At 39.0% G+C, this 26,211-nt stretch overlaps 1 protein-coding gene across 1 annotated transcript in view; it reads left to right on the forward strand.

Moving 5' to 3' along the window:
* The window catches only part of Dnah7 (dynein axonemal heavy chain 7), a gene marked incomplete at its 5' end in the record, with an annotated part of 256,610 nt that overhangs the window by 150,438 nt on the left and 79,961 nt on the right, over positions 1–26,211 (forward strand). Inside the window, one exon of the mRNA XM_055616804.1 lies at positions 2,062–2,225. Coding sequence (XP_055472779.1) covers positions 2,062–2,225 — 164 coding nt within the window. The remainder of the gene's footprint in view (positions 1–2,061; positions 2,226–26,211) is intronic.

Consider the following 26,211-nt stretch of genomic DNA (forward strand, 5'->3'; position numbering starts at 1 on the left):
TGTGTGTGTGTGTGTGTGTGTGTGTGTGTGTGTGTGTGTGTGTGTGTTGGGTGAGATAATTTGGTAAAGGGTACTGCGAATAATTGGCAATTTCAGCATTACAAAAGAATAATGATGGTAACATGACTTACAGAATAAAATAAGAAAATATGATTTATGGCATGAGTTAACACCAATGAATACTTGACGAAAGTCAAGGGAGATTTTGTGGTTACCAGGTGTCTCCCTATGAAGGGTTAAAATGTTAATTGCAAATGGAAGTGATCAAAGACCAAAATTATCTCGCCACTGCAGTCTTCCCTGTTCTCAACTTTGGGTAAAATCTCTATTTTTTCATGTGCAGTTTGCTAAGCCCGGAGTCCAGTGATTTCCACTGTTAGGCTCTCAACCTCCTGGAGGACAATGGAGAACTTTTAGAGGCTCTCAGATTGTATCCATATGCGTTATTCAGATGTGTAATCCCGGGGAAGTGCATGAACTCTAGCTCATCCCATCCCACTTACTACATTAGAAACTGTTGCTCCAACTGCTGCAACTCTTTCCATTAAAAAACCTGTCATACCCTAAGAGCTATAGAGAACTCTGCTTTTCATTCACCCAAGTATCTTTGTTTTATACTCCAATACCCAAAGAACGAACAATCACACATAACAGCCTATGATTATGACCAGAAGCCTGGCTTTACTAAAGTGATTAAAAATTAGCACCCTTGGTAGATGAATAAATTGAAATTATATTCTACTGATTGGGTGCAATGACGGAAGTAGCGTCCTCTGTAATTTAACCACTTATGGACATATTGGACATTCTAAATATTATTAACGACTTTTAAGGCTACGAAGCCACCACTCACCCAAATCTGACATTGGCCTTTTGCATAAAGCTAGAATATTGATACAACCTATTCAGCAAAAACCTGAAGGGCAGGGTAGTGACAGCCAAGTCCTTCCCCGCAGTATCTGTCTACACAGGTATCCTCATTAGCCCAAAACAAGTACCAGCATCATATGTATTCACGTTCCCACTCTTATGGACAACCTCCTTTTGCCTGTTTCTGTTTTCCTCCCAGTCATATCTTTCTGAAGCTTTCAGTCTGTACCTCAACTTGAACGTCAGTATGAACGTTCGTATTGAGCACTCTCCTATTTCCTGGACATCATACTAGTCCATGCAGAATTCAAACTGTTCCCTGACCCTTGTTAGAACTCAGTATTCTTCAGGTGAGTCTTCCTACAGAGCACATGGGAGTCAGAAATAAAATGTTTTCTGTGTTCCCTACCCATTCCGCAGGTTTAGTTTTGTATTATAGTAATATATTATTTTTCTGTATATTTGTACTTTAAATAAAATATGCACACTTCACAGAGAATGTGGTGGTCAGTTTTAATTCTCAGCCTGACACAATCCACAGCCAGCTACAAAGGGAGCCTCAGTTCGGGGTTGTCTATGTCAGACTGGCCTGAGCATGTCTGTGTGGGGTTTCCTTCGCTGCATTAGCCGAGGTGGCATGGCCCACGCTGGAGGCAGCACCGTTTCCCGTGGCAGGCTGTGGAGAAGGTGTGCTGGGCACTGGCGGCGTGTGTCCATCTGTCCCCACTCTGCTCCCGGCTGTCGGTGCGCTGCCCTAGCTTCCTTCCACCTTGAATTCAATTGGGAGCAAAAACTATCCATATTCCCTCTAAACCGACTTTCATCTGTTTAATTTTACCAAAGCAACAGAAATAAAACTAAGACAGAGAACGTCAACAACTTTGTAAACGTAAACTTTAGAATAACACACAGTAATTGTTTTTTCTGACACAAAATTCCAACTTCACGGTGTGGTCCATCTACACTCTTATCTCACCCCTGGTTAGAGTGAATTTTCATTTGAGTACATGGCTTATTTTCTTAATGATAATTTTATTTGAAAAGGTTTGCCGCACAAGTAATTTTTGAGGAACAGCATCAACAGCAATTGGTTTTCTCAGTAGACAGTTTTTGAGACGTTGATATAGTATCCCTTCGGCAACCATCCAACAACTCATGTCTACATTTTTTTTCTTTGTGAATATTTTACAGAACCAGACCAAGGAGTGGTCACATTCGTGCAAAGAGAGAAACATCCCCTGCTCGGATGACTACTCCCTCATGGGTACCCTGGGAGAGGCGGTCACCATCCGAGCCTGGAACATTGCTGGATTACCCTCTGACTCATTTTCCATTGACAATGGAATCATTATAATGTAAGGAAAAAAAAACCTTTTCTCACGGATCATCTAAATATCGAATTAGCAGATATATTTATTTGCTGGCAAACATTCACAGTACTGAAATGTTTTCTAATTAGCTGTATTAAGTGTGCATAATTTTTCTGTTAATATTATAGTAGTCAAATGTCAGACATTGTGGTAAACAAACAGAGCTATTTAAAATGCCAGATTTTTCATGGGCTTTTCCAATTAGAAGAGGAATACTGTTCTGTAAGTGAATAAAGAGCAAAGTTTTTATTCCCGTAAAAGAGAAATCCTGTTATAAATCCTGTTAATAGATACATAGGATGAGTCTTTGATGGCAGTTGTCCTCTTTGTTCCAACATATGTCCTTGTCCCTATTGTGAGACAAGTTTGACTCATGGCTCATTCTGTGGGTTGACCAGACCCTTCAGACAGTAACCACCCTTCACAGAATCCCCTGGTTGATGAAAAGAGACACAGACACAGGCCAAGGAGGACACTGGGTCTGTTCAGCCACATGCTTCTCCAGGTCACACCTATCTCAATGTGAGAACAAATACCGCTTTTATTTCCAAGTTCACCATCTTGTTTCTGACCTGGACAATACAGTTTTGGAGTTTAGAGGTGTTAGGAACAACACAGGTGTTTCTTAGCATTAGTAAGAAATGCTCAGTTTTGCCATCAGTAGGAAACATGCAGTTCTGTGAAACAACAAAACACCAGAAATGACAGTGGTTAAAGTGAAAATGGCTGAAGTCTGGGTATAAAATCCTCAAACAGAAATAACCAGAAGGCATGATGAATGTGCTCAATGTTTTGTTATGTGATATGGAAATCATCTCCTAAGAAAAGCTTTGGTATTCCACCATTGCTGCTTAATGGGTTATCCTGATATAGATGCCTTGTGGCTATCCCTTGCCTTTCAGAAAACACTCTGTCTTCAAACGCTTGTGTCTCTGGTTGATTATGTCCTGCAGAATCATAGCTTTGTCTTCTTTCCTTTAAGTTGTACTTTGTGCCCCTTTGTTCTACCTGCCGAAAGTTGTCTGTAACCATTACATCCATTAGAGGCCAGGTAATGTCTGCTTCCTAACTCACTTGGGTCTTGTCACTTTCAATTCCTATTTCTTTTTTTTCTTTTTTATTATTATTTTTTTATACTTTATTCACTTTGTATCCCCCCATAAGCCCCTCCCTCCTCCCCTCCCAACCCCACCCTCCCTCCCCCTTCTTCATGCATGCCCCTCCCCAAGTCCACTGATAGGGGAGGTCTTCCTCTCCTTCCTTCTGATTTTAGTCTATCAGTTCTCATCAAAAGTGGCTGCATTGTCCTCTACTGTGGCCTGGTAAGGCTGCTCCCCCCTCAGGGGGAGGTGATCAACGACCAGGCCAATCAGATTATGTCAGAGGCAGTCCCTCTTCCCATTACTATGGAACCCACTTAGACACTAAACTGCCATGGATTACATCTGCGCAGGGGTTCAAGGTTATCCCCATGCCTGGTACTTGGTTGGAGTATTTCATACTCAACTGTTGGTTAATATTTCTTTTAAAATTCTAAAATTTCAATGACCATTATTCAAGACAACAGAGCACACACGCACATATTCTCTCTGCCCACCCCTCTCGTGGTGCAATAGAGGTCTATCAATACCCAATGCCCTTATACAATTCGTAATGAATGTAATGAATTATTTACAGTCGTTATTACATTCACATTCATTTGTAAAGAACTGGGCAATTTGTGAATCTTATGGTAACAACTTCACCGAGAAGAAAATACTATCATGGTTCATTATTATATTCTTTTGTCAGCGTGTTTAGCAGTCTTCCGCTGAGGGGGCTGCAGACAAAGGTTTAAAAGTGTCATTTCAAAACATTGGATAGGCATCGTGTTTATTGGCAAAGTTCCTCCTCCTGTTTCCCAGTGATGCTTGCTTGGTCATGACTGAGCACTTACTCAAGGGCTCTTGTTAACTGCTTAATACATATTAGTTTAGCTGAGCGTTGGTAAAGTGTTTCACAAGGGACAACCAAAGAGAGATACTCAAGGATATAATGGCGCCTTGGAGGAGCAGGGAGGTCAGCTTAAGTGGGACAGAACTCCATGCAGCTCTGCAGAAGTGTTTTTATTGATTGTTACACAAAGGTATTTTTAGGAGGTCAATTTCTGCATACCAGAACCTTTGATCTGGTCTGGGAGTTGTCTGACAGAACACATCATCCAAGCAATTCTCAGCCATTACAAGACTCTCTGGATTGCCAGGAATGTCTGTGACTTAGGTCAGGCAAAGGCTCTGAAACTCCTACAAGAAAAACAACTTCATAAACCACTGATTATTTATAAAAGATAACTTCAAAGCCTAGATGCGCCATCACTCTAGAGTTTATGCCAGGCACAGTGGATCAAATAAATTTTACACTACAGTTGAGCAAGCTATTGGTTATTTAGGAAAACTGGAAGAATCTATAAAATTTGGGCAAATTATAATATAATTAAATTTGGGACCTATTAACACCTAAAAGTCTTTGGCTTTCAGAAGTCAATGATAGTGGTGAGTGTAATTGGATTGTATCCATACACTTCTTGGATAAAGGTGAGTTATTTAACTGCTTGGGAAGTAGACCAAACCCATAGCTAACTTCTGTTTTTTTTTTTTTTTTTTTTTGTTATTTTTTGACGGTTAGGCTTTGTTCTTCTGTAACTATTGTTCTTTCATTAGCTATAATCACTAAGAATGCCTACTCTTCTCATTTATATGTGTTAGTATGTGTTTAAAGATAAAAATAACAAAACTCTCAAAAACAAGTGCCTCAGTTAGATGAACTAAAGCAGTGGGTCATTCTTCAGTGACAAGGTTCTAAGTGGAAGATGACTAGGAGATAAGAAAATAGAGGGAACAAAAAAGTATGGGATCAGGCGATCTTACATGAGCTGATGGCTAATGCAAGCAAGGTTAATAAGAAATGCAGCCCCAGCAGGGTATAGAAGCAGGTGCTGAGACTCATAGCCAAACTTTGGATAGAGTGAGGGTATCTTATGAAAGAAGGGGGAGATAGAAAGACCTGGAGGGGACAGGAGCTCCACAAGGAGACAGACTAACAGAGCCAAAAAAAATCTGGTTCCATGGGGGACTGAAAGACTGATCAACCAAGAACCATGCATGGAGAGGACCTAGACTCCCTGCTCAGATGTAGCCCATGGGCAGCTCAGTCTCCATGGAAGTTCCCTGGTAAGGGGAGTAGGAGCTGTCACTGGCATGAACTTTGATACCCCCAGCGAGGTGGCTTTACAGGCCATAGAGGAAGAGGATCCAGACAGTCCTGATGAGACCTGATAGGCTAGGGTCAGATAGAAGGGGAGGAGGACCTCCCTTATCAGTGGACTAGGGGAGGGACATGGGGGGAAGAGGGTGGGAGGGTAGGACTGGGAGGAGATGAGGGAGGTGGCTACAGCAGGGATACAAAGTGAATAAACTGTAATGAATAATAATGATAATAATAAAGACAAAAGAAAAAAAAAAGAAATACAGTATCTTATTCACAATTTTCCAAGCAGGTTGCACAAAGGGAGCACAGGTTATCTCAGGTACAGCACAGACCTAGCACACAGTAACCTTGAAACAGATAACCATAGCCCCTTGAGGTAGGGAGAATTGGGTTCTCAGGATCTAAAGCTACATACCTTCCCCCAAGGCCCTGGCCCTACTATGTTCCTTTTTAGACAAGTAATGAAGTAAGTTTCTTCCCCTAAGCCCTTAGAGAAAGCCCCCAACCAGCTTAGGCCTCTCCAGGAAAATTTTTTGTCCTTCTGTGCCAACTCTGTGTCTATGCATTATCATGATTAGAAATCTGCATTTTTTCAAAACCCTGCAGCACATTAAATAAGAATTCTTTTTACACAACAACTACAGAGCAAAGTGTCAAAGTGGCAAACAGTGACCACTAACAAATTAAGTTTCCATTTGCAGACAATTGATTTTAAACCTTTATAAATTCAAGAATGTTTGAGGGCCAGTGGGATAGCTTAGCAGATACTGGCACTTGGTGCTGTTATTTCCGATGACAAAATGAGCCAACTCAAGCCAAATTAAAGTATAAATGCAGGTTTACTGGGGCAGCTCTTGGGCCATTCACCTGGTCTCACAGGTGAAGTCGGCGTGCAGAGAGAGCTGAGGCAGAGGGAACCAAAACTTCTGTGCTATATAACAAAGAGCCTCTGCAGGAGAGGAAGCCCCACTCCTGGGCTGGAAATCTCCAGGCAGAGGGAACAGGAAGGGGCTGAGGGATGCTGGGAAAAACTGGAGGCCAGGTCCCCTTCAGTTCAATAGGCACCTCAGCTGCTTGTCCTAGGTCTGAATCCCAACACTGAGGATGACAACCTGATTTTGATCCCAGAGACCTACAAGATTGAATGACAAACTAGACTCCCATAGGTTGTTCTCTGACCTCCACACAGACACATTTTCATATGTGTAAATAAATAAATCAACATTTAAAATAGCAACTAGAGGACATAAGAAAGACTGAAGAGAAACACATTTTTTTTTTTTGTCAAAAATAATGGGAAATAATGGTGGCAGGGTAATCAAGTAAGTAGAATACTTGTTCACTTTTATGTCAATATTTCCGTTCCCAAAGTGGAGCTATTTCAATGAAAGTATGTTATCTACAATAAATGCTTTTATGGGTTATTCTAAAAGCCAGCATTTACTTTCCTACCTACCTACACATTACTCATCTAATATTTTGTGGAAGCCCTAATTAAAAAAAAACCAAAACAAAACAATACAGTAAATCCATATCCTCCTTACTGTTAATGAAGAAGATGCCACATGAAGAACATTGGGTGTGGCCGTTAACTGCATATAGAACAGCATTCATTTATTTGCTATTACGGAGACTCTCATATGTTCACATGAAAGGTGAAGGGAGAGTTACCCTGGCACAGCTTGTGTAAGTGTTGTCTTTTCCCCATCCAGTTCCACTGTTGTATTTTCGTTGAAAATGTGCTGTCTCTATACATGTGGTCCTGTTGCTGGCTTCCTTATTCTATACCCGGGGCCACCTGCCTGTGATGGTGCAGGTACTCTATCATCATGATTCTGGAAACTTGGTGTAGTCTTGAGTCAGGCAATGTATCTTCCATTTTTTGTTCTCCTTTAAAAAAGTCATTTTGTCTAGTTTTTTCTTCAATATAAATTTTAGAATAAGATGTAAATATCTTAAAAGTATCCTCTTAGAATTTTTATTGTGTTTGCATTGGTATTCCTGATCAATATTGACAGATTGGTAAGTTAGGAAGTCTAACTGATTAATATAATATATTTCTCCACTTGTTTCAAGTCTTTAAGTATTTTGCTGTTTTGTGTATACATAGTATTTAATTTTTGTTTGCTCATGTAAATTGTATTGGGGGTTGGTTATTAACTGCTCATATTAGGAATTCTGTTGTTGAGTATTAATATTTACTATTGATTCATTTTTTTTAGCAAAGCAGTGGTTATTCTTAAACTGTATACCCAAATCACCACACAGAGACTAGAATTTATTATATTAATCTAGAGCATAATGCTGAGCAATAGTTACTCCATCCTAAAGCTCCAAGCCTGCATAGTTTCTTAGCATTCAGATTTCACCCATTATACTTGCTTTTAGTCATATCTTAGGTCCAGTTCATCTCTCCACATGGTTCAAAGATCCTCTTTCTGGTCTCTTCTTCTCCTTCTCTCACTTACTTTTCCTCCTCTCTGGACCAGGATGTCCCAACGTAGTCTCTCCATTGCTCAGTATTGGGGCTGGTTGTTTTATTGACAATACAGAGAACAAATGGTGGCATGTTTACAAAAATTTGAGACAAATGATGCTTAGAATAAGCATAATAATGCAATGACCAGATTGAAACCAAATAGTGGGGTAGAGAAATCAGCATTTGAATGAACAAGGGTAATTGTATACATTCCATAAGAACATTATACCAATATTTCCCCCTTTAAGTCCAATAAAAGATTCCTTTTCTTTCAATATAATAATAATTACAAAATTATGAAAACTATTAGGTAAAATTTAGATGTGCAATATCTAGTCCATGTGTATTTAGCAACTTAGAAGAAAGTTGCTGATTATCCTATTTTGACAAGTTTAGTGTTCTATACCTACATTAACTTTTATCCTTATTGGTATTACCTATATGAAAACATTTTCTTAAATTCTAAACAACTTAATCTTAATTGTGGAACTATAACTATTTGGTCTTCAATCCCATGAGAGACTTGAGAAGGAATAAAATTAGTTACTGGAGTAAATAGGAAGTGCATGTTAGCAGCTTCCAAATAATAAAAAAAATTGACAGAGACAGTTGCTGCATGAACAGTCACCCATAATTCTCTATAACATTGGAGCATTTTCTTCAGCCTTTGGCTCAGACAGACATATATGTGACAGTCATATATTTGACAGACATATATGTGAAGCAGGAACTATTTAGGACTTGCTTTTCCTGTCTTGACAGAGTTCAGCAGTTGACTTGTCCTGCATTAAGCTTACCCATTTTAGGCAGAATTCTGTCTGTCATGAAGTGAGGGCATTTTCTTTTTGCCTGATTGGCTTGTTTGCTACATTTGAAGTCGTCTCCATATGGAGGTTCTTTGATGCTCATCATCATCTTTGAGGTAGGCATAGTGCTGCCAGGAGATGACCTGTCTCATTGTCAAAGAATCTTTAAAATAATGACATTTTTAAATGCCCATATTCTGTAGGTCTTTGTAAGTTTTTGAAGACTTGTCTATCTTTATGTAATCAACCTGTATACAAAAATCTAGGATGCATACTCCTGTGATAAATTAGACTAGTGTCTGACATGAGTATGAGTTGATTAACTAGCAATTAACTCACATTATTTACCTAATACCCTAAACAGTTTGTATTTGCAGTTTAAAAGTATTGGAAGTAACCTTAAATTTGTATCAATATACTAAAATTTACCAATGTATTAAAAATAGACTTATTTTTGCATCAATATAGAAAATCCTATACCAGAGTTAAAAGTAACCTTATTTGAGAATAATAAATAAAACCTTAAGTTGAGTGGATTCAATAATCTATCTTTGTGTTATTATTCCTATAAGATATCCCTGTATTCCCCTTTGTTTCTTTTTAACCCCTTTCTCTTTATCTAAGAAAGATAGAGAAAGAAAAAGGAAAAGAGAGAAATCCTGAGTTTAACCTTATTTTCTCTCTGAATAAGACCATTAATAATTTATAACCATCTCCCAATAACATAAACATTCATAGCCACAGAAAACAACCAAAAACCTACCCACCCCCACCCCCCTTAAAGAAAATTTGACTTTGTTCTCATGAATTTCTTCTAGCTGACATTTTGGACATGCAGAAATCCTGTTAGGGGGCCCAAAGGAAATTGGGAAAATGGTTAATTAAGCAAGCAATAACATTTGTGGTCCAGTCTTTGAATGTTGAGAAAGTTCAGGCTTAATAGAAGTCCTGTTTGGAGCAGTCTAAAATGCTGGACCAACTGAGAGTAGTAGATTCTTTTCAAAGCCTCTTGGGAGGAAGCCTTGATGAGAAACAGCAATTGAAGCAGTTGAGGCAGGAACAAGCAGAATGCTGGAACATGTAAGATGCTGGAACAGATGTGTCAGTGTCTCAGCATGCTGGAAGGAGGATTCTGTCAGGTTTGATCTTGCGTCTCCAGTGTCTGGTCCTTTTGTTCTGCAAACATATACTTTCTCACAAGCATTATACACTTCTAAAGTTATAAATGTATGAGATATTCAGGGTAAGACTAAACTGTAAACCATTTTTATCTATGCCAATTAAAAGAATGGCATAATAAAATTTGAGGATATTGTAGCCAAGGATTTATTGGCCATGTATTGTCGGAGTTATGGCTAGAGACATTTTTTTATGTCTCAGTCAGTTTTAGAGTTGTTCCCATTTGAAGGGATTATCGATTCATGTTACCTGTTCTATTTGGTCTTCTTGATTTCTCTCTTCTTTTGTGTAGCCAAGGTCTTTAGGTAGTCTTCCTCTGTCATATCTGATTTCTATTAGTTTTAATGGAACCCATAATTTCTCTTCTCCTGTATTAACATACGAAAAGCCTCTTCCCCAGGGTAACACATTCCATGTTCTCCCTTGTGAAGGTAGGGTATCTTTGAAATATATAGGCTGAAATAATTTGGCAGTTTTTTCTATAACCCAGTGTCTCTCCTTAGCCGTTGTTTGTTGTTCATTAGCATTTAAGAAATTTAAGGTCAATAAAGCATTATGTAATCTATCTCTGGGGGTCTTTGATACCCCTCTCTGTTTGTTAAGCATGTCCCTTAAAGTACAATTGGATCTTTCAATGACAGCTTGACCGGTAGAATTATGCGGTATACCTGTGACATAGTGTATAATATGTAAAAAAATCTTTCTATTTTATTAGAGACATAGGCGGTAGCATTATCAGTCTTAATTTTTTTAGGAATACTCTTAACTGCCATCACTTCTAACAAATATGTAATAACTGAATCAGCCTTTTCAGAGCTTAAGGCTGTTGCCCATTGAAACCCTGAATATGTGTCTATATCTATAGTATGGTGCACATATTTCAGTTTAGCAAACTCTGTAAAATAAAACATGGCCATTTGCCAAATTTCATTTCTTCGGTTACCTTTAGGGTTACTTCCTGCAGGTAGTAGAATTTGGTTATACAAAGAACAAGTGGCACATTTTCTCACAATTTCTTGGCTTGTTGCCAAATGATAGAAAACTCTCTTTTTAAACCTTTGCTCTTAACATGGTGTTTTTAAATGAAATTCTGAGCCCTCTAACATGCTTCCTATCAATAGTTGACCAATTTTATCATTGCCTTGGGCTAGAGGACCTGGTAGACGCATATGAGATCTGACATGTGTTATATACAATGGGTTATCTCTATTTCTGATTACTTGTTGTCATTGAAGAAACACTGATGTTAAGTCCGAGTTATCCTGAATTAGATCAGCAGTTTCTATATGCAGAACAACTCTTTCTGCATATTGAGAGTCAGTGACTATATTAAAAGATTCTTGAAAATCTGATAGCACCAAGAGAATTGCATAGAATCCTGATTTTGGAACTGAATCGTAAGGACTCTCCACCACTTTACTCAGATCTTCTGACTTATAACCTGCCCTCTTTGATTTATTGGCATCCGTATAAAACATGGGAGCTCTGGAAATTGAAGTTCCTTTTATTATATGAGGTAGAATCCAATTGGTTCTTTTTATAAATTGAAGTCGGTTGCTTTTTGGGTATCTGTTGTTGATTTCTCCCAAAAATTCACAGCAAGCTCTTTGCCAGTATTCATTGTCTACCCATAATGACACAATCTCAGCATTGGTAAAGGGCACCACAATTTCAGCTGGATCTATTCCAGCCAACTGACGAAGTCTCATTTTCCCTTTTAGGATCAATTCAGAAACCTTTTCTATATAGGTTTTTAATTTTTTATTTTGTTTGTGTGCCAAAAATATCCATTCTAAGACATAGTCCTCTCTCTACATAAGAATCCCTGTGGGAGAATGAGTGGAAGGCAAGATAACCAAAATACAGGCCATCTTTGGATCAATACAGTCTCTACAGGCATCTTGTAATTTCCTTTCTACCAGAGCCAATTCCTTTTCAGCTTCAGTTGATAACATTCTTGGACTATTTTAAATCCTTATCACCCTGTAAGGTTTGAAATAAGTTACTTAGCTCTTGAGTAGCTAAACCAATGATAGGCTGTAGCCAGTTAATATCTCCTAGCAATTTTTGAAAATTATTAAGAGTTCAATGTTTCTTCTAATTTGTACTTTTTGTGGTCGAATTTTCTGTACACCTATTTTGTATCCTAGGTAATTAATAGAATCTCCTCTTTGTATTTTTTTTTTGGGGGGGGAGCAATATGTAATCCTCAACAAGGCAAAGTTCTATTTATTTCATCATAAATTTTTTATTTTAGATAAAGTTCCAACTCCTTGGAATTGGATATTCACCTCTTGAATGGCCAATTTGGCAGCCAGGATTTAGGAGTGATAATTGTGACATCAGCCCTTTTATCTACCATGCCTTCAATTTCAATATTATCTAAAATTATCTTTAACTTTGGCCTTTGATCATTTATAGAGGTTTGCCAATATATTTGTTTTTTGTTCCCTTCCTGGCTTTTTGATTTATCTATAGAACTTGCTCTGGCCTTGCTGTCTAATTTTTTAATGTTTATTTCCAGAGCAATGGTGTTTAATTTTCTTGTGGAGGAATATCCCTGTCCTGTATTGGGGCCTGCCTGCAAGAGGCCCACTTGGGCGCTTTTGATAAAGGATTACCCCATTTATCTGTGACTGCTCCACGTTCACTAAGCCAATGTTGACCCTTGCCACATCTTCTGTATATTCTAGGAAGCATAGGATCCCTTTTGAATTATTTCAGTTTTCCTTGTAACTCCCTTTGTAGCAACCTTGCACATCACAATTAAGACATTTCCCAAGGTCTTTAGGGGTAGCTTCTCCTATCAAGGTCACATTGGGTGAATGAGGTCTGATGTCAATCATATTTCTAATTTGTTCATCTTTTGGTGCAGATCTTGCTCTTAATGGCCTTATTGCCTCTTTGCATACAGGATTAGCATTTTCAAAAGCTAAAGATTCTATTAGTGATTTTCTAGCTAGTGGATCTGATCTACTTCTATCCACAGCTGAGGTCAATCTTTGCAAAAAGTTAGTGAGTGTTTTACTTGGACCTTGTATGACCTGAAAGAATGGCTTAAGCCTTTTTCCTGATTCCTCAACCTTGTCCCAGGTATTTAAGGCTGCTAGGCGACATAATGCTAAGATTTCTTCATTACATACAGCTTGTATCTCTGTGTCAGCATACTGGCCATCACCAAGCAGCTGTTCCTTAGAAACACCAACACCTTTGGCTCTATCTTTGTGTGCTATCTCTCTAGCCTCTTCCTTCCACCATGAAAGCCATTGTAAATATGGCCCAGGTCCTAATATTGCCTTTGCCATATCCTCCCAGTCCTTTGGGATTACTCTACTTCTGATTGACCAGGAAGTCAGCATTTATTTTACAAACGGTGAATGCATTCCAAAATTAGTGACGTTTTCCTTAAATTTCTTCAGATCTAGCACTTCCACAGGGCACCATTCAGCTTCGTGATAGTCCTGTGGATGATCATCATCTGCTGGTCTTTGCTGTATATTGACTGGATAAGCCAACGTTTGTTTTCTAACCCCCTTTGATTGTCTTTCTTTCTTTTTATCTTTTGCCTCTGCCTGAGTATTTTCTTTACTTAGTATTCTAAACTCTTCTCTTAAGGTCTGTATCCATATTTCACACCTATCTCTTGTTGTTTGTTTTGTTCAATAATCTCTTGAATCTCTTGTTTTATGCCTTGCTTCCAACTTTTAATTTTTTCTTTATATTGTTCTAGTTGTTCTTTGTGTTGTTCTGGTATCTTTTCTAAAACCTCTGCCCTATCTTCTTGTTGTTCTATTCTGTAAGTTTTTGTATTTCTTATTTTAGGACCTGTTTCCAACCTTTTTTCTTTATATTGTTTTACTTGTTCTTTGTATTGTTCCAGTATCTTTTCTAAAGCCTTTGCCTTTGAGAAGACGTAAAAGGCTAATCCAAATGATTAAAGTTAAACTGAGGACTATAAATGTAACCATAGTCATAATTTCTAAACTTTCCTTTATTTCTGTCTTAAAACAGTAGAAGAGATTATCAGCCAAGCTCCAAGACATCTGTTTTATTGTCTCTCCCATCCTGTTAGACTGTAGCTGCCACCAGTTTTGTTAAGTCTTAGGTCTGCCCACAGTAGGCTGTCTTTTGCTCCTGGGCCTATTTATGAGTCTCTCTTAAAGAGACAGTAATTGACCTGGGAGTTTTTAGGTTTTAAGTTTGGGTTGTATTGCTGGGAGCTTATTCCCCCCCACCAGATTATGATAAAGTGTGATTTAAGGGTGTGGGTACTTAGATTAGTTGGCTGCCATTTGTTGAATATTAATATTTACTATTGATTTATCTTCTAGTAAACAAGCTATATACCCAAATCACCACACAGAGACTAGGCTTTATCCTAAACCTCCAAGCTCGCATAGTTTCCTACCATTCAGATTTCACCCATTATACTTACTTTTAGTCATATCTTAGGTCCGGTTCATCTCTCTACGTGGTTCCAAGTTCCTCTTTTTTTTTTTTTTTTCTCTCTCACTGCTGGAACTCCCACTTTCTGTTTCCTGACTCAGCTAACACACCATCACCTTTTTATTGACAGGTGATACTTCTATACAGTACACAAGAGATTTTCTCTACAATTCATGATCCCCCAAAGGGCTAGGGTCACTTTTCTAGCTCCACCTATACAGTGCATATAATTGTCTCTGAGGCTCAGGCCTGCTCAGGCCTGCTCAGGCTACTGTTCTTGATGGTTATCCCATGATACTGACAACTTCAAGATGCTAGCATCATCTCCTACAGCTGGGCTGCACTTTCACCAACAGCCTCTCTTGGGCTCTCTTTATGGATTCCAGACCTTCCACATAGTGCCAAGCCCCATCTGCTCTCCACTTCATGCTTTCAAAACCCTTCAGGGTGGATATAGGGGTAGTAAGCCAAAGAGAACTATTATACCAGGATTTAAACCATCCTCTAGAATTTTTTTTTCTCTAGGATCTCTCCAGGCTTTTAGTCTAGTTGCTGCAACACTAGTTCCTATTCCAGCTAAGCAGATCCCCAAGATAATAGCTAATGTCAGGGAGCCCCTTTTGATTTAGCATTTCAGCCTGCTAGGTGGGATTTGGGGCTGAGGGTCTTGTCATCTGAAATTGCTTCAGCACTAACATAGGACCGTTGGCATAAGGGGCTAGGAAGCCTGAAATGCCAGTCAAAGGCTGGGCAATGGGGCAGTCCTCAGAAACATCTGGTTAGTTGATCCACCCGAAGAGGCAGGGAGCAATCATATCAGCTTCCAGCAAGTCCAAATTTCAGCTCAAAGTCCATAGCTGATCCTGGAATAGAGTCAGACAGGTGAAAATCAGCTGAGACAAATTCAGACTAGAGACAGAAGTTAAAAATTGTCAATTAAATGGGAAAAGTGAAGAATCCCAAGACCAGGGAAAAACTAATCTGAGGTCCGTTTGAGCTATGCCAGATACAGGTCTTGTGACTTTTTGGTTTCCTGAAACTCAAATGAATTTTTAGTTTACAAAAAGGAAATACAAGAAAAACTCAGAAAAGTAACATATCAGCAAATCTAATGTAACAACATTCTGAGAGTAACAGGTAAAACTACATCCAACAGATTGAGCATCAGTTAGCTGTTTATTTTGTATCCTTTATAAACCACTTATGTGTGTCCACACTCTGAAACTCTAACACTTTTTCTGTGGGCACAACTGTCGGTAATCAGCCACCACCAATGGAGCATGGCCACTTTTCATACACTCAGCATCTACTTTTAGCCCCCATTTCCATGCCATACTGGAAAGTTAGGCAGAAATACATTAATGGCTTTAGTGCTAAACCCTGGATGCTTAGATTTTCCTTAACAAAGGAACTAGAAGGAATATGTTTAAGATATTCCTGTGTCAAAGTCTGCCTCAGAAATGGCAGATATTAAGAATACCATAGTAAAAGTTATGGCTTTTCAGTCAGATACACACATTAAACAGATGTTTTTAGCAGGGTGAGAAGCACCTTTAAGTCTATCTTCAGAAACAACCAAAGGAAATTAAAATCTCAAGCTTGTGACTGAATAATAAGCAGTCAGTGCTCCATCAACTTATCAGAATTCTATTGATCAATGTCAAAACGTGGAACTTCTGAAATCTTATAACAACATAAGCACAACAGTAGCAAGGGGGGAAGAAATCTAAAATATCTTCCATTTTCAATATGTCTTAAATAATTTTCTGTATCTTTACAACTCATATGTATATACCTTAAAACACCTACTTAGACTCTCCAATCTTTCTTGCATTTATCAACTCTGAAACATTTTCTCAGACCAAACGACACTCTCTAGATTTTCACAGCCTAAATTCCTAAATCCTCAGACCCTACATAAACTCTGTATCTTTTTATCCAGCTATTCATCATAAGACACGGGCAACTAACATGAAGCCTGTGAGCAAGGCAAGTCTGTTTGCCTTTTTAAATAAAAGATGTAGTACCTAGTAGTTCTAAATAGCTAATGAACTGACCAATGAGCTAACAGTGGATCTAATTGTCTGCTCTTTAGCTGCAAAGTTACCATAAGCTTAGCCTAGCTGTCAATGTGATCAGAGAGCTGAGAAGAATAAATTATAAGCTAAATAAATGTACCAATCCATGTACCAATCAAAATGACAGAGATGACTAGTTAGTCTATCACCTAGGCAGTGTCCAGTGGTCATATGGCATCATGAGCAAGGGCAGTCCAGCCAGGCACAGAAGATGAGAGACTGCTTCTATGGAAAAAAGGAATACGAGAGAATGACCTCACCTTGCCTCCTGCAATATGAAACAATAGCTCTCCAGGTGTCCAATAGCTCTCCAGGTGTCCATAGCTTTGTCCACAGTTTAGGTTGGGCCCTAGCAGTGGGCCAGTAGGGGCAGTCTTGCCCAGTGGTTAGCATACCACAGTCCAGGGTCGCATTCATCTATCATTGTGCCCAAATCTTCTCAGAGACTTTGGGGAACTACTGCCAGGATTTTGGGACTCTCTGTCACAATAAGCTTACACATGTTAAAATGCCATATTCATCAGATCTCTGACAAGCTTGAGGGCCAGCATTTCTGAGTTACTCTTTGTCTCTCTTTATCATCTGCTCTAAACTGCATCCTATAAAACAGAATGCTATAATCTCTAATTCTGGCATATTCCTTAGATGCATGTTTTAGAACTATATTTCAAGTAGATCTACATAGGTAAACTTCATAGTTACCCATCCTAGGCTTAACCTTAAAAAAACCTAAACAAAGAGACTAGGTAAAGCTCAATCTGTACTTAACTGCAGTACTTAGCATAACTTTAAATCTGTTCTTTCTGAACTAAATCAAAGCAAACCTTTTAATTAGATACAGTTCATAGAGGGGCTAACAAATCTTGCCGCTCCTACCACATTGCATTAAAACTGAACAGCAAAAAGCTTTGCACTTAGCACTAATCAGAAAACTGAACACAGCTGGGAGCCCTAAACTAAGATGGCAGCAAAACTATGGCTCCACCCTCTATCCCTGAACCAACATGGCAGCTAGCCATGTGTTGCCACTGGTTGTGGCTGCCGATATAAAACATAGCCATCAGGTGTAGCTGATGGCTTTGCTACCTCTCGAGGTACAGCAAGCTCTGTGGAACATTCACAACTTCCTATAACCAAAAGTTCTAACACTGTAATTAAATAAGTTTAGAACCAACTAGACAACAGAATAGTACAGAACAGTTTTAAACTGTACCAACTATTCTGGCCACACCAAACCTATTGGCCAGAATTCTTCCCCCTCTAAAGAACATAAGAAAACTTTTGCACTGCAGACTCACCAGCCTTTTAAATGAAGATCAATACATTTTACAGTTTTTTTCTCAAATTATATTTGCAGGTATAAAGAACCAAAGCAAATACACTTCATATGCCCTCTGGCTTGCCATATATACACTGACCTTTTGTAACATTCTATATACCTTCAGGTTAGCTTTTTCTAGCTCTGCTCTTCTGGTTTAACCAGACATTTTTACTTTAGAAAAGCTATTCTTTTCTTTAATATCCCGGTCTCTTGCTTTTCAGACTATATTAAAAAACTTCCATCAAAATCCTTTTCTTCCTGACATGATACTGCCTGAGCCCAGCGTCGGCTTATTCCATGATTTATTTTTTTATAGGCAAAGCAAAAACAAGTCACATCAATACAAAAAGAAATTCTGGAACTGCCAAACTCTTTTTCTAAAATTACTTCCCTGTAGCAGATATGGTCCAAGGTCACATAAACAAACTTTAAGGCACTTGGAATGAATTTTAAGGAATTTAGCAAAACTTCCTGTTTTCTCTGTCTTAAGGTGAAGGCCAGGGTGAAAACATGTTTTTTTTCTTATAAACAAAGCAGTTTAACAAACAAGCAGCTCTCCACAAGCTACACTGTAAAAACTGTAATTTTCTCAATTGGCTCAAACAGTAAGGCTTGGTTTAATTTAGTAAAATTAATAAAATAAATACCAAAGTTCTTTTTGTCCTCCCCAAAGAATTGAGAAACTGTTCCAAGTTTTTGCTAGACTGCCCAAGCACATTATTTAAAATGCTTGATAAACTTTAAAATGTTTCATAGCCTTAAATATTTAAACATTCTCCAAAACCTGTTTTTGCAATATCAAAACAAAGTACCCTCTTTAGGAGTGAATTCACAAAGCATAACCATAATTTTAAAAGTCAAAACCAGATTTTAAAACCAAAATTCACCAGTGCAAACAATCCAATCTCTAAAACCACTACCAATTTAAAACGAGACTTCTTAGTCTAAAAGGAAATAGAATGATAAACAAAATTTGTTTCAACTAAGAGGTTCTGTAATCTTTTTTTTTTTCCTCTGACCGGCACCACGTGGCAATCTCAAGATGGCAGAGTCACCTCACATGCATGGGAAGCCACATGTTTGCTTTTTAAACACATGCATTTATAGACCTTATAAACACATAGGCATACATATGTGTTCTAAACAAGAGTTTGGTTTTAACCTTTAAACATACCCAATAACTCTTAACCTACAACCATGACATACAGAGCATATTAACCATTTAAGGTCAGTCAAAAACAAACACATGATGGCCATACATTCATTTAAACAGGCAGACAAAACTTTCCTTACTTCCTTCAGCTGTAATTTCAAGCACTTTCTTTTCTCACTTAGCAGTGGCTAGACAGCCAGAAACACAAAGAAACAGATTCACAAACAACAGATTCTGCTAGCACTTCCTGTCTCTGTGGGAGCGACCCACTTTCTAGGCCTCTCAAACAGATTTGGGACCCCGTGTCACTCACAGTGCTATATATTGGGGAGCACTGCTCCGCCGGGATCTGGGAAATCTCCCAAGATCCCCTGTGGCCTCGGTCTGCCAGCTCGTCAGCCAGTGTGCGATGACATGACCAGTCCCTGGCCGCTCACTGTATACTATCTTGAGATCTCAAAAATACACAGACTGACAGAACAGAGACACAGAACTTGGCCAAGACAAAAGTGCTTACCCAGGTTTCCGATCCTCCAGCTCGGGAGTCCTGGGAAATCTTGGGGATCCCGGAGAGCCCCCAAAGTATGTTGTGCCTGAATCGCAATACCCCAAAAGACTACCACCAGGAGTTGAATCTGTTGCAAAACACATGAGGATCTTTTTATAACCGATTATTACAAGCTGCAGCTTGGTCTCACACTATGATTATTACTGTCACGTTTATGGGGGCGAGGGGGTGAAGAATGATCTCCCTGAGTTCTCAGGTCTAGTCTGGAACTTACTCCATGACCCAGGTTGACCTTGAAGCTGTCATCCTCTTTGCCTCCTGAGTCACTGTGATTATGGGGCTGTGCCACCAAATCTGATGGTAAAGTTCTTTGCTCTAGATATTTTACAGGTGTTCTCCTGTGTTGTGGCTTCTTTTAAAAACCTTAGCCATTTCAATAATTGCCACCGATGAGCAACATTCTTCAAATACACTTCCTTAAGCTCCTGGTTCCAGCAGGCTCGCTAGGATGTGTCTGCCCAAAGTTTTTGGTTTTTTAAATTTTTTTTCCCTTTGGGTTTGCATGGGTTTGTGACCTTTTGTTTTCCACTGCATTTGGGCAGGGTTCAGCTTTAGCATCTTCACATGTGTTTTCTGTGCCGTCTCTTCTCTGGCCCGTTAGGAACCTGGGTTGTAAAAGCTGGACCTTTCAGTGCTGCCTAACAACACTCCCAGGCACTATTTTTAACAGTCTCGTTTGTTCTCTTTGTTGCTTGGGTGTGCCCATTTTATGCTCATCTCTCTGGAACTGTACAGATACAATACGTCTGTCACTTCCTTTTTACTATTGAGCCCACAGTAGAATTTTTATTTCAGACATTACGTTTTTCGGTTCTAAAGTTACTTGTTTCGTTCATTTTGTCTTTTTTATTTCAATGATTCAAGGTCTTTTTCTCCATTTTGTTTAAAACATATCCCCCCTCACCTCCCAAAGTACACTTGTACCGTCTGCTCGGGAGCTGCTCTTATCCCCAGTCACTTCAGGGTCTCTGGTTCCCCTGAGAAGCAAACGCACTTTGGTTCTTTGCATAAAAAGGTACGTTTTCTAGAATTTTTGAATGTGAAATCCTGGGTCCTGCTAAAATCCTCTGGGCAAGACTGAACTTGGTTTTAGGAATCAGACAAGTCAGTTAGTAGAAGACTGTAGTTACAGGGCTTTCTGGTGTCTGCTCAGACTTGAAAGGCTTTGACAGGTGTTTTGGTTTTGTGCCTAAGTACACACTAGCCAGAGGCTAGCCTGGGACATAGATCTATGTCATAGTGCTAAGCCTGAGAGAACAGCAAATACATCCCTTTTCTCTCAGAACCTCTTTAGCAATTCATCCTCGTTCTGTTTCATACTTTTATAGAATGGTAATATGCTATCGGCAATTCTATCATTTCTTAACTACGTCACTTAACACAATTGTGTGGTTTTTTTGAGTGAAGGGTACTGCTTCTGCCCCTTCTGCCCTTATGCCCATGCTTGCTCGCTGTTGGATGACCGTTTTCTCATTTCTCAACTTTGAGAGATTTTCACCCCTTGGACCTTTGTTAATCTAGACAGTAAAATAAAAGGGGTGGAAATGAAGGGTACTCACAGCCTCCCTATTAATTATTTCTAAAATTTTGATTTTTTTTTCCTCATTGATTCCTTTATTCATTTCTTAGAATCTGAAGTTGGTTGAATGTTGTGTTTTAAAGAATCAGTTGAAGATGGGGGCACAATGGACTTGAATTGTGTCTCTGTAGATTCATAACTTATGAAGCCCATGTGACCTATCACTTTCAGGTGGCTTTACCAACATCAATTCTGTGGTGTTGCATGTGACTTATCTTGGTCAGCATCACCAGGTCCTTTCTTCTGATTTTGAAATGCTGTTCAGTGAGCCAGAGTTTTCTATGCAGAGATAACCATATAAAAACTTGAATTTTTGAATAATTTAATTTTTGAGTTGTTTGCCACATATTTTTACTATTTTAAATTAATACTATTAAATGTAACTATTAAATATAGTAAATAAAAGAGGAAAACTAAGAGTCAGCATGTACCCTTTCCTCAAAAGAGTACACAATTTAGTTGGATGATGTAGTTAAGAAATGATAGAATTGCCATAATAGCAATTATGAAAGAACCATACATGAAATAAGGATGAATTGCTAAAGAGATTCTGACAGAAAAGGATCAAGAAAGGCTTTGTGGGCTCCATAGCTTTTGAGCTGACCTTGAAACATGAATACAATTTGGACATGAAAAGATTGGGAAGAAATATATTTTGGACAAAAAAACAGCATGAACCTGGATATCGTGGCTAGAAAAAATTGTGGGCAACAGAATGATGAGTGAGTTGTTCATATTTTTTGGAGAAGTCTAAATGTCACATAACACATATTTCTCCAAACTTAAAAATATTTCTAAAATGTGACAAGGTTAAAACCCTTTCACGCTTATAATTTTATTTCTTTATAACCCACTGTCAAATCTCTTCATTTTCGTAGGCATGCAGTTCTCTTTTTATTACTTATATCTAAGATACGATACAAGACTTTGGTCTATTTTTTTCTAAATATAATTAATGCTAAGGACTAGAGGATCCCACCCCCAATTTTTCATATGTTGATGCCATAATCCAAACAAGGCTTTCAGGTTAAGTGAGGCCTCCAGAGAAGACACCTATCCCAATAAGATTAGTGTCCTCGGGAGAGAAGAGGCAGCATAGGCTCTTACACAGAGAAAAGGGCACGTGAGACACACTGCAGTGACACTGGCCTCCTGTTAGCCCAGAGGAAAGATACCTGGAGAAACCAGCTCTGAGACCTGCAGTCAGAGCCTCTGGACTGCGAGAAACTGCCTGTTCTTTAAGTTGTGTAGTCTGCAGGATTTGGTTACGGTGCCCAAGTAGAATAACACATAACATGGGTACTAACGAGTGAGGCTATTTTTTTTTTATTTTATTTTTTCCTTATCAGTTACATTTTATTAACTCTGTTTCCCAGCTGTATCCCGTTCCCTCATTCCCTCCCAATCCCACCCTCCCTCCCTCATCTCCACCCTGCCCCATTCCAAGTCCACTGATGGGGGGGACCTCCTCCCCATTCATCCGATCCTGTTTTATCAGATATCTTCAGGACTGGCTGCAAAGCTCTCCTCTGTGGCCTAACAGGAATGCTCCTCCCTTGGGGGGTGAGGAGGTCAAAGAGCCAGCCATTGAGTTCCTGTTAGAAATAGTCCTTGTTACCCTCACTATGGGAAACCAATTGGTTACTGAGCTACCACGGACTACATCCGAGCAGAGGTTCTAGGTTATATCCATACATGGTCCTTGGTTGAATGTCAGTCTCAGAAAAGACCCTGTGCCCAGATATATTTGGTCCTTGTGGAGCTCCTATCCTTTCCCCATCATACTAACTCCCCTTCTTTCATATGATTCCCTGTACTCTGATGAAGGTTTGGTTATGAGTCTTAGTATCTTGCTTTGAAAACACTGCTAGGTAGAGTCTTTCAGATGCCTTCTGTCATACGTTCAATGCACATCCCATCTGTCTTTCTAAATGAGGATTGATCATCTTACCCCGTGTCTGCTCTCTTGATTATCTTTTTTAGGTGTATAGATTTCATTATGTTTTTCATATCTTATAGGTCTATATGAGTGAATATATACCGTGTTTGTCTTTCTCCTTCTGGGATATTTCACTCAGAATGATCTTTTCTAGATCCCACCACTTGCTTGCAAATTTTATGATTTCCTCCTTTTTGATTGCTGAATAGTATTCCATTGTGTAAAAATACCACAATTTCTGTATCCATTCCTCCGTTGATGGACATCTGGGTTGTTTCCAGGTTCTGGCTATTACAAATAAAGCTGCTGTAAACATGGTTGAGCAAGTATCCCTTTTGTGTACTTGAGCAAATTTTGGATATATACCTAGCAGTGTATAGCTGGGTCTTGAGGAAGCACTAATCCTAATTGTCTGAGAAAGCGCCAGATAGATTTCCAGAGTGGTTGTACCAGTTTACATTCCCACCAGCAGTGGAGGAGGGTTCCCCTTTCTTCACAACCTCTCCAGCATGTGTTGTCACTTGAGTTTTTCATCTTGGCCATTCTGATGGGTGTAAGGTGAAATCTCAGGGTCGTTTTGATTTGCATTTCCCTGATGGCTAATGAGGTTGAGCATTTCTTTAAGTAAGTGTTTCTCTGCCATTCTATATTCCTCTACAGAGAATTCTCTGTTTAGCTCTGTTCCCCATTTTTTTAATTGGATTACTTGGTTTGCTGCTTTTCAGCTTCTTTAGTTCTTTGTATATACTGGATATTAGTCCTCTGTCAGATAAAGGGTTAGTGAAGATTCTTTCCCAATCTGTAGGCAGTTGTTTTGTTTTGATGATGGTGTCCTTTGCTTTACAGAAGCTTTTCAATTTCATGAGGTCCCATTTATTGATTGTTGCTCTTAGAGCCTGTGCTGTTGTTGTTCTGTTCAGGAAGTTGTCTCCTGTGCCAAGGAGTTCAAGGCCCTTCCCCACTTTTTCTTCTAACAGATTTAGAGTATCTGGTTTTATGTTGAGGTCTTTGATCCACTTGGACTTTACTTTTGTACAGGGTGATAAATATGGATCTATTTTCATTTTTCTGCATGTAGACATCCAGTTGGACCAGCACCATTTGTTGAAGATGCTGTCTTTTTTCCATTGAATGGTTTTGGCTTCTTTGTCAAAAATCGAGTATTCATAGGTGTGTGGGTTTATTTCTGGGTCTTCTATGCGGTTCCATTGATCCTCCTTTCTGTTTTTATGCCAATACCATGCAGTTTTTATTACTATTGCTCTGTAGTACAACTTGAGATCGGGGATGGAGATACCTCCAGATGATCTGTTGTTGTACAGGATTGTTTTGGAGATTCTGGGTTTTTTGTTTCTCCATATGAAGCTGAGAATCTTTTTTTCAAGGTCTGTAAAGAATTGAGTTGGTGTTTTGATGGGGATAGCATTGAATCTGTAGATTGCTTTTGGCAGGATGGCCATTTTCACAATGTTAATCCTACCAATCCATGAGCACGGGAGATCTTGCCATCTTCTGAGGTCTTCTTCAGTGACTTGAAGTTTTTCTCTTTCACTTGCTTGGTTAGTGTCACTCCAAGGTACTTTATGTTATTAGTGGCTATTGTGAAGGGTGTTGTTTCCCTAATTTCTTTCTCAGCCCTTTTGTCTTTGGTACACAGGAGGGCTTCTGATTTTTTTGAGTTGATTTTGTATCCTGCCACTTTGCTGAAGGTGTTTATCAGCTGGAGGAGTTCTCTGGTTGAATTTTTGGGGTTGCTCATGTATACTATCGTATCCTCTGCAAATAGTGACACTTTGACCTCTTCCTTTCCGATTTGTATCCCCTTGATCTCCTTTAGTTGTCTTATTGCTCTGGCTAGGACTTCAAGTACTATGTTGAAGAGGTATGGAGAGAGTGGGCAGCCTTGTCTTGTCCCTGATTTCAGTGGGATTGATTTAAGTTTCTCTCCATTGAGTTTGATGTTGGCTATAGGCTTGCTGTATATTGCCTTTACTATGTTTAGATATGTGCCTTGTATCCCTGATCTCTCCAAGACTTTAAACATGAATGGGTGCTGGACTTTGTCAAATGCTTTTTCAGCATCTAAGGAGATGATCATGTGGTTTTTCTCCTTCAGTTTGTTTATGTGGTGGATTACATTGATGGATTTCTGTATGTTGAACCACCCTTGCATGCCTGGGATGAAGCCTACTTGGTCATGGTGGATGATATCTTTGATGTGTTCTTGGATTCGGTTTGCAAGTATTTTATTGAGTAGTTTTGCGTCAATGTTCATAAGAGAGATAGGTCTGAAGTTCTCTTTTTTTTGTTGGGTCTTTGTGTGGTTTAGGTATCAAGGTGACTGTGGCTTCATAGAATGAGTTTGGTAATGTTCCTTCTGTTTCTATTTTGTGGAATAGTTTGAGGAGAATTGGTGTTAGCACTTCTTTGAAGGTCTGGTAGAATTCTGCGCAGAAACCATCTGGCCCAGGGCTTTTTTGGAGAAGAGACTGTTAATGACTGCTTCAATTTCCTTGGGGGATATAGGGCTATTCAGTCTTTCTACCTGATCTTGACTTAATGTTGGAAGATGGAATCTATCAAGAAGATTGTCCATTTAATTTAGATTTTCAAATTTTGTGGCATATAGGCTTTTGTAGTATGACCTAATGATTGTTTGAGTTTGTGAGGCTCTTTTTTAACCCACCTGAGCTACATGTCTTTTATCTCACTGTAACTTATGTGCTAAAACCACACTTACTTTCAATTTTAGGAGACAAATCATCCAACAGCATTCTAGATTGATGTTATTTTAAGAGTGAATTGAATACCATCATATTCCTCCTCCCCCTTTTCCTCCTCCTCCTCCTTCTTCTTCTCAGTACTCTTCCATTTTCTCCCTCTGCCCTTCTAATGTTCTGCATGGATTTTTCTGCTCATTTTTAAAAGAGCATGAAAGTATTGTGGAGACACTGGCCATGATTCTGGCCAGTGTTTATTAACTCACTAAGTGCTGGTGACATTTCATAGAAGACAAGAAGCAACATGGTAGCCTTTCTCAAGAGGCAGATGCTGGGGAACAGGCTGGTTATCCAGTTCTAGACATAAATTGAGTCCTGATAGCTTTGCCCTTGCTCTTGACACCTGTGAGTGGGAACAAACCAGCAGGGATGAGCTCTCCCATGGTGTGAACAGCCT

This window comes from Psammomys obesus, unplaced genomic scaffold (genome assembly GCF_907164565.1).
Source record: "Psammomys obesus unplaced genomic scaffold, mPsaObe1.curated_primary_1811, whole genome shotgun sequence".
In the NCBI taxonomy this organism is placed as follows: domain Eukaryota; kingdom Metazoa; phylum Chordata; class Mammalia; order Rodentia; family Muridae; genus Psammomys; species Psammomys obesus.